A 9,792-nucleotide genomic window follows, 5' to 3' on the forward strand; every position below is an offset into this window, starting at 1 on the left:
CTGCAAACCTGCAAGTCAGAACAGCAGTTTACAAATGATTTATATCTGACCGAAGCAGGCTGTCCCAATCTGGTGAAAATATAGGTACTTCAGGTGTTAAGATATCCATCATCCCTACTGGGCATCTCTTAAAATCAACATAATGGAAACTAGAACTGCAGTAACAATGTTTAGGACATCAGAACAGTCCTGCTAGATCAGACAAAACATCAATTTTGTCCCACCTAACATTAATTCCAATGACTGGCTGGATACTTTTCATGAAGCATATAATCACCCTGAAAGATTCACTCACATCATTTATTTCCCAGCAGTTGATATTAATTGGGACATGGCGCTGATTGTGAATTTAATTTAGACAGGATACTAGTGGGAGGCAAATTTAGGCCATAGTCATCAAAATTGGTAGGATCCACGAAGATTAAAAAACAGGAGGGTTACAGATGTTCTGTACATGAAATACAATACAGGTAGTGATGGACTTTGCAATCACAATTGAGCCCAATGTTTCTGTTGCTAAGTGAGACACGTAAGTGAATTTTGCCCCATTTTACGACCTTGTTTGCCACAGCTGTTGAGTGAATCACTGTAGTTGCTAGTCACACGGTTGTTAAGTGGATCTGGCTTCCCCATTGATTTTGTTAGAAGGTCGCAAAAGGGAATCCCATCACCCCAAGACACTGCAACCGTCATAAATATGTGTTCTGACCCCCCCCCTTTCTCCGTCCAGGAATGAAAGCCAAAAGCCACGTAACTCAAAAGGTTTCTTTTAATCAGTCCAAGCTCCTGTTGGCTGCAAGCCCAAATAAACAAAGATAATAGCTCTGGCAAAAGTCCTATAACACATAACAAAATGCAAAACCGGCTTCTCTTATCTCAAAACCACTTATCCAAGTTGGCTTCTCTCGGGTTGTGAACGCAAACAAGAACCATCACTAGAATAGGAACTGAACGTTGACTTCTGCCACCAGGGCGTGGCACCAGCAGTCTCTTTATAGGATCCCAATGAGCAAGAGCTGCTCGCAATCATCTCCTGTAGTTACTCCTTTGTTCTTTACGCTGAGTAGACCTAAGCTTGCATGCATCCTGATACAACTCCCAAATGCTTTCAGGAACATTCCCTTTGATCCAATGCTCTGCCGCCACCTGGTGGCCAACCAGTCTCTCCTCGCCCTGCTCGGAGTCGACATCCTGTCCAGGGTCCTCCACCTCCTCCAAGGCCAACTCATAAGCCCCCTCACTGTCGGAGTCTGGCGGCAGTTCCAATGGCTCCTGCCGAGCCACAACAATATGTCTCAGTTGCCAAGGTTCTGAATTTTAATCATGTGACCATGAGGATGCTGCAATGGTTGTAAATGTGAAAAATGGTCATAAGTCATTTTTCAGTCAGTAAATGAATTGTAAGTCAAGAACTATCTGTTCAGTAGGAAAAGTAACTACTGGAAAATCAAAGGCCAAATCTAATTGGTCAGCTACATTATTTAGAACAGTGTTTCTCAACCTTGGCAACTTGAAGATGTCCGGACTTCAACTCCCAGAATTCCCCAGCCAGCAAATTCATTCGCTGGCTGGGGAATTCTGGGAGTTGAAGTCCGGACATCTTCAAGTTGCCAAGGTTGAGAAACACTGATTTAGAACATGGAGAGAGAAAGCAGATGTTTGTTGGTTACAGAATTCCTGTAAAAAACAAAATAAATTAGAAATCTATCAACCCTTAATTAAAGATCAGAAGGGAATCTATGCATTTATAATGTTTGCCATGTGCTGGGGTCATGTGATCACCTTTTGCAAACTTCTGACAAGCAAAGTCAATGGGGAAACTACATTTATTTAATAAACAGGTGGTCCTCAACTTACGACTACAATTAAACCCAAAAATTATGTTGCTGAGTAAGAAATTTATAAAGTGAGTTTTGTCCCATTTTACGACTTTTCTTGCCACAGTTGTTAAGTGAATCACTGCAGTTGTTAAATTAGTAACCCGGTTGTTAACGGAACCTAGTTTCCCCATTGACTTTGCTTGTCAGAAGGTTGCAAAAGGTGATTGAATGCCCCCGGGGACACGGCAACCGTCATAAATGTGAGTCAGTTGTCAGGCATGCAAATGTAAATCATGTGACCCATGGAGATGATGCAAAGGTCATAAATGTGAAAAATGGTCACAAGGCAGTTTTTTCAGTGTGGTTGTAACTTCAAATGGTCATTAACTGTTGTAAATCAAGGGCTACCTGTATGTTACTAGGTTAACTGCAGTGATTCACTGCAGTAACAACTATGGCAATAAATGTCATAAAAAGAGGCAAAATTCACTTAACAACTGTCTCACTTAGCAAGGAAATGTTGGGCTCAACTGTGGTCGTAAGTGAAGGACTACTGCACCTGTAATGTATGCAAAGCATTGAACGTCCAAATTTTCCACTGCTTTGGGAAATTGTGTCACATTTCTACTCCAGTGCTCAGACTAGCTGGGCAAGTGCAGGAATGGAATTCTACAATTCTGGAACACAGCCAGATTAAGGTCAGTTGATGCCCTAAACACAGTTCAACCACAGAGCCCTTGGCCCTTCCAATTCTGAATGACAAAACACGAAGTTTCAGTAAATGCCAAAGGTGAAATAAAGAGATTAAAAACTCAGTTTTCTTCCAGGCTGAACTCCTGAACTACAATTTATTAAATATAATTTTTAAAAAAACATTTAACATTAAATAGCAATAAGCAATATAACCAAATTATTTAACAACTAGAATAAAAACGGCAAAATTTCAACACTTTTAAAGCATTGCTAGTTAAGATTGTTACAGTATGGCAGAAAATGCAAACCTAAAAAAAGACTGAAAACTAAAGTCAAGAGTTAAGAGCATGATAGGGGAAAAAGCGGAGCACAATAATGCCTCATTTCCATTGGTTCCCTAAGCAGATGCTTTATTTAGGTTAATGCTTAATCTAGGGTTGATCTGGAAGGACACAGCTTGCAGAAAGTTATATGAAACGGTAAATCGAGTTAGCAAGGCCCGAATAACACACGAGACAAAAACGCAAGTGCAACAAGCTAGTTTATCTTTGGACTTTCTTTTTTGCTTTCTATTTACACCACCGTTGCATTCAGAGAAGACATAGACATAGAATTCTTTATTGGCCAAGTGTTATTGGATACACAAGGAATTTGTCTTTGGTGGATATGCTCTCAGTGCACATAAAGATACATTCGTCCAGAATCATAAGGTACAACACTTAATGATAGTCATAGGGTACAAATAAGCAATCAGGAAACAATCAATATCAATATAAATCGTAAGGATACAAGCAACAAAGTTACAGTCACGCAGTCATAAATGGGAGGAGATGGGTGATAGAAAGAGCCATATTTAGAGCCATATTCCCCGCCGTTCAGCCCCAGCGATGCACCCATAAAAAACAGTTTCATCCGCAGGGATTCTCCGCCGAACGAACGATTCGTGCAGCCTGCACCCCTCGTTTTCTCGGTAACGATTTTGCTACCAACGCCCCCAAACCTTGCTACGTATTTGCAATCCGGGAATCTTGAGATAATCCTCTTCCAAATCTAATTTGGATGCACGCAGGCAGCCTTGCAATGTGCATCCAGCCTGAGAAGAGCGGAAAGTCACCCAACCCTTTCTTGACCTCCTCCCTAAAAAAAATCATTAACTGGAGCTCCGGGAACTGGACCACCTCCTCGTTTACACCCCCGTTTTTAAAGAGTGTGCAAGCCACACGCACACCCTTTCAACCATAGAGCTCCTAGTTCCTCTCTGCTCCTAGCGATCACCAGGAAATACAACGGAGAGGAGGAGGAGGAGGAATAGGGGGTTAAATTAATCGGGGAACCTTCCTGTTTCCAGCAGCCCCCAAGAGCCGAGAGTTGGGCTTTAGTGGAGTCGTTTGCGGTGGCTTGGATTCTTCCCGCGGTGCTTATGCGCCCCGGGGACGTGACTGGGGTTCCTTCCTCCCGGGCAAAAGTGAGTTTTGATTGGGGGAATCCGCGCGGGTGGGATAAGTAAGGGGTTGGGTGCATCCAAATGTAGGAAAACATTTGGAGCAAGGTTGCATATTTTGCAATGACCTCCTCCTTTGCTCCCCGGTAAGTGCCCGATCGAGGGCAGGACCCCGGTCTTGTAGCAAAAGACAGCCTTATTTGTTGGGATCAGGTCGTTTCTTGCTGCCAAGCTTGGAACGAAGAGTTTCCTTATTCTACCCACCCACCCACCCCTCTCCTTTTCTCCCCTCAACCTGGGTGAAAACTGTGATGGTTTTCCCAACGATGAAGCCCACGCTTGACACTCGGTTTAGGCAACGCTCCGACCGTTTCAACCCCTGCACTACCCGGCGGGCTTGTAGCTTCGCTGCCCCAAACGACGAGGCTTTGCTCGCAAGATGGCCACCCCGAGTTAACAGAGAAAGCTGTCATTTGAAAGTTGCGGTTGAGGAGCGCAGCCCCAGAGCCCATCTTCCACCAAGTTAGGGGTTGCAAGGTTAGAGTAAGGAAGGCGAGAATGAATCCTTAGCCTCCAGGGCAATCTTTGAGCAGCGTACCAGGAGAAGGAAGTCTGGGAGCGGGGATGGAGATTGAAAGATATGAAACCGACAGAGAAAAGGGCTAAGTATCCTGAGCTATAATGAAATTTAGTTTTTAAGTCCTGTGCAAACACAGCTATTGTGATTACAAAATTACATTTTATGGTATAAACACTTGTGTAAATCCAGCTAACTTTGGCTTGGTTATCAATTTTAATTAAGCAAACCAAAGCTTATTGCAACAGCGAACTTGATGGGAGTGTTCTTTGACAGCTTAAAAATAAAAAGATTTCCAGGAGAACCCAGATTTTGTTCATTGTCTCTCACCTCATCCTTTTTTAGCACAGCTTCTGTGCCTTTTACCATGGATAAAAAAATAAATGAGAAATAAATGTTTTCTCAGTTCAGAGATACTGTGGAGCAGTGATTCTCCATCTCAGCAATTTTAAGACAGGTGGACTTCAACTCCCAGAATTCCCTAGCTGAGGTTTAGAAGCACTTCTGCAGAGGTGGAAGCCAGATTGCTTACTATACCAGGTCAATGTTTGTCTTGTTATTGTTAATCATGTAAACATTGGGGAAATCACAATCTTTTGGAAATAAATATATTTTTTCTCGCTTGTTAGCATGCTGAAAGAAGCTGTTGAAACTGGCTGTGTTTGCACGTAACCAGTTGTGTGTAGAGAAGCTAAGATAGTTTTACAACAAAAACTCAACTATGCATACATGGGAGTTAAAATGAGAACACTCCTCATTCTTGCTGAATTAATTATTTTGGAAGCCACAGCCTCTGTGGGTTAGATCATAAAAAGAGACAGAATAACAGAACAGAATATATTGCTCTGGGTAGTGGGGAAAGGTTGGTGGCTTCATATGATCAAGTATCCCTGAATTGAAATAACCAATTTGTTTGTATTTAAGTACAATGACAATAAAAATAATACTTATAATTGGAGAAGTGATAGCTAATACTTGTGATATCCCTAGTCCTTGGGATGCCAAGGTAATGGCAGGATGCTGATGAGAGCATGCATTTGTTTTGAACATATTGGTCCTGGATTTTCCAATCAATGACAGGGTTGCCTATAAGATTAAGCTAAATTGGTCCCCATATTTGCCATGGCATAAAAGGGACAAGTCAATTATAATTCAGGAGCTAACTGGTGACTAGTCCATCTATGGTGTAAATCTCCTTTGTTATCAAGGAGATCAAGTTTAAAATGCTAGAATAGCTATTCTTTATACAGTATGTCAAGGAGGTATTTTGACTTGGACAAGTACATTGGGTGTATTTTGGCTTGGACAAAATACAAGGATGTATTTTGGCTTGGACAAGTACATTGCCAGACTGGATTTGAACCCCAGAAATGAGGCAAAATATATATAATGGATTTGATCAATAGTGACTAGCTTTTACCCAATAGGAGAGGAAGGAAGTGATTGTGGCTAATTCTCTCCCCTCTCCCTCTCCCCTCTCATCCTCTCTTTCTCAGATACATTCTGACTTGAAAATCCTCATTTTGAGATGGCACATGAAGATCCTGGCAGTGCAGAGATCCATGGCTCAGATAACGGTGGGACCATAAGGAGAGTCTACATAGGTGAGAAACTGGGGCATTGTACAGAGTAAGAGACATGATCCAAGATACTCAAATTCTATTGCCAAGGCAGTAGGGGGGCTGAAACATGTTTTTTAAGTCCATAACATCTAAATAACTTTGAGAAACAGCTTAAGCAGATGCCCCCTAAATTCACTGAACTGTGAGGAGGAAAAGGAGGGATAGCCCTATTAGTCTTGCTAGTTTCTGTTATTCCAGCCAAATAATTTTAGCCTTTTTGTGAAGTTTATTAGCTTTAAATTCATGGAATCAAAATTCCATATAATATGTTTTTGTCCTGATCTTTTAAAGGTGATTTTAAAAATATTTTTAAAGTGGTGTATATAGCAGATATAGGGATCCTTTAGTTGTCCAGGTCTTGTTGCTCTTTCAGTCAACTCCAGGCAGTGTGGACCATGGGTAGATGAGATGGAAGTGATTATCGAGTAGTATCTCAAGGACCAGAGATTCCCCACTCCTAACTCCTGTGCAGGAGAGGCAGGGAGTTCTTTTTTTTCTAAAACCCAGGTCTCTTTCTGAACAAAATCCTTCTCCCTCCCAAAAGCTGACAGAGGCATGGTGCGCAAGAGTGAAGATGACTTGAAGCATGAGGCCATCCAGTCCACAATACAGAACAGACCACCCACCTGGAGGATAAGTTCACAACAGGAAGCCTCTCCTTTAGAACGGCAGGGGAATCTGTTAGTCTCCGGCAACTACGGTGAGGGCGATATGGCTGTAGCAACCAGTGTGGTCTCCCGATCCAGCAAGCAGCGCCCCTTTATTTGCAACGAGTGTGGCAAGAGTTTCAGCCATTGGTCAAAACTGCTACGGCATCAGCGCACACACACTGGTGAGCGTCCCAGCACTTGCACTGACTGCGGGAAGAGCTTCTCGCAGAACTCGCACCTTGTGCAGCACCGGCGCACCCACACTGGCGAGAAGCCTTACGTCTGCCGTGACTGTGGCAAGAGCTTCAGCTGGAGTTCCAACCTGATCCAGCACCAGCGTATCCACACGGGAGAGCGGCCTTACACCTGTGCGGACTGTGGTCGCAGTTTCACGCAAAGCAAGAACCTGGCCAAGCACCGCCGAACACATACGGGGGCCCGACCGTTCCGTTGCCCCGAATGTGGCCGAGGCTTTGCACACAGTGCTGGCCTGATAAAGCACCAGCGTTTGCGCCATGACACTGACTCCCCCATTGGCCACCCATGTCCAGAATGTGGACAACGCTTCCGGGCTCCTTCAGAAGTGGAACGCCATCGCGTTGCCCATCACGGGGCCACCCCGTCAGAGCCCTTCATCTGTGTGGAATGTGGGGAATGTTTCACCAAGAGCACTACCCTTATCCGCCACAAGCGAGTGCACAAACCAATATTTGTGCGTTGAGGGTTTCTCCCTCTGGTGGGATGTGAATTCTGAGTGATGTTCAGGTTAGTAGCCTGGAGACTGAGGATAATTTGGAGTCCAGTGTTACTCCGCATCCTGGATCTCGCTTGCCTAGATCAAAGGCCCCATGTGAGCCAGTGTATCCAACAAGGGAGTAGCAAGAAGGGGAGGAGGCAGGAAATTCATCTTGGAGCTCAGGACTCTGGTCATTTGTTGGAAGAAAAATTGTGTCCAGATCTTAATCTGCCTTCTGAGGCAAGATGAAAAAATAGTTCTCACATCTGAGAACTAGTAGGCTGTTACTGTAAATAAAGTTTTTAGTTAGAAGCCATAAGAATTTTTGAGAAGGCGGGAGAAGAAACCTGATTTTCATTCAATCTAAGATTTATTGAGACTTCAAAGAGTAAAAATGAACAAGGAAGTACCTTTGAGTTATTTTTGTTTGGAAAGATATGTGAAGGGGGGGGGATGAGGGCACTGAAGAGTGGAGGAATCAGAGGATTGAAACCCATTTTGTGCAATAAAGTGTTTTCTCAGTTGCTTTCACTCTTAGTTTCCTTATGATGATCTTTTCAGTAGATCTTGTCAGTAATGGAAGATGGACCAAACATTGAATAGACAATAGATCTACATTGCTGAAAAGGTGGAGGCACACAGCAGAAGAATACCTAAATTATGATTGTGGGGACTACTGTATTAAGTAGAAATATCAAACAGATATGCACTACAAAATATTTGGGCTTTTTAAAAGAACTTTTCTTGAGAGCAGGAATGGTTCCTAATACTTTCCAAGTTTCAAGTGACTTAAACCAACCTAAAGCTTAATATGTCTTTGTCTTTTTGTTTCTCTCAGGAGATCATGTCTCCAGAGCTTGGCAGTTCGATATTGAGCAAAAGATCCAGTCTAACTATCAAAAATTAGTGAGAGGAAACTATAACGAGATAAATTGCTGACAATTTCAAAAGTATTGACTTGCAATACTAGAATATATATTTAAGCTTTGATGGAAATTGTCAGTATTAAGATATTAAATAAAAGGTTCTTACCTGTAGCTCTGAGTTTATAAAGTTAAAAGAGCGGTAGTGTGAATTTATAAAGTTAAGAGAAAGCCGTGGTTGCGCAGTAGTCAGAATGCAATATTGCAGCCTAATTCTGCTGACTGCCAATTGCCAACAATTCAGCAGTTTGACTCTTACTGGTTCAAGATTCACTCAGCATTCCACCCTTCTGAGGTGGGTAAAAATGAGGACCCAGATTGTCAGGGGCAATATGTTGACTCTGTAAACCACTTAGAGAAGGCTGTAAAGCACTGTGAAGCGGGATATAAGTCTTAAGTGCTATCGCTATTTTTAGAATGAGTGTTCTAAGAAAACAGCAACCATTTTCCCTGCTTATCACCCTTGAACATTTTTTTTTGCAGACTTAAGAACCTGTATTGCTCAAATTCAGAGGAAAATTGCAAAACAGAGCTATGATTTCCCTTTTGAAATGAGGAAATATCAAAACTGGAAATATAAAAATCAGTGTCCAAAACCTGGTGTTCAAACCACAGGATCCCGCTTGGAAAGCATCCACCAAAGTGAAGATAACCCATCTTGAGCTCAAACTGTTTGTATTCAAAATATTTTGTGTCCCTGCAGTGAAACCCCATGTCAGGATTTGAGAGACAGTACAGTGCCCCAGATAGTAGAGTTCTGGACAAAAGTGGAATGCTTTTTTTTAAAAAAAGGCAGGATGAAATAGTCTGGTAGTAAAGTAGCAGTTAACCAGGAAATGAACTAGTTTAATTCTGAGGAAGGAAATACTTTCAGATTGGCTCATTCTACCTAATACAGGTTTGGCTAAGTAAGTGAGGAGGGCACTATTGCCCATTTGTCCTGTAAGTTCTAGTCGTGCCTTAGGTATGAAAACCAGATGAATGATGTTGGGCCACTTACTCTCTTAGCCCATCCAACCTCATGGGGTTGTTCTACAAAATAGCAATAGCAGTTAGACTTATAACCTCTCTAAGCGGTTTACAGAGTCAGCATATCGTCCCCACAATCTGGGTCCTCATTTCACCCAGCTCGGAAGGATGGAAGGCTGAGTCAACCTTGAGCCGGTGAGATTTGAACCGCCGAACTGCAGATAGCAGTCAGCTGAAGTGGCCTGCAGTACTGCACTCTAACCACTGCGCCATCAAATAGGAGGAAAGAGTATTATGCATTCTGCCTTGAATTATTTATAAAATAATAAAGAACCAATAGGAAAAAATAGTAATAAATAAA

The 9,792-nt window shown here is 42.5% G+C and overlaps 1 protein-coding gene across 2 annotated transcripts; it reads left to right on the forward strand.

The window, feature by feature from the left end:
• Positions 1–3,287: 3,287 nt before the first annotated feature.
• On the forward strand, positions 3,288–9,015 carry LOC116504675 (zinc finger protein 436-like). 2 transcript variants are annotated; one of them, XM_032211843.1, is made up of 3 exons: positions 3,288–3,978; positions 6,028–6,135; positions 6,698–9,015. In XM_032211843.1, exons 2-3 carry the CDS (start codon positions 6,060–6,062, stop codon positions 7,522–7,524), a joined length of 903 nt encoding a protein of 300 aa, XP_032067734.1. In that variant the 5' UTR covers positions 3,288–3,978; positions 6,028–6,059; the 3' UTR covers positions 7,525–9,015. The 2 variants fall into 2 exon arrangements, with proteins under 2 accessions (XP_032067734.1, XP_032067735.1); XM_032211844.1 differs by lacking the exon at positions 3,288–3,978 and adding an exon at positions 4,931–5,071.
• Positions 9,016–9,792: the final 777 nt, after the last annotated feature.

This window comes from Thamnophis elegans, chromosome 2 (assembly GCF_009769535.1).
Source record: "Thamnophis elegans isolate rThaEle1 chromosome 2, rThaEle1.pri, whole genome shotgun sequence".
NCBI classification, from domain to species: Eukaryota; Metazoa; Chordata; class Lepidosauria; order Squamata; family Colubridae; genus Thamnophis; species Thamnophis elegans.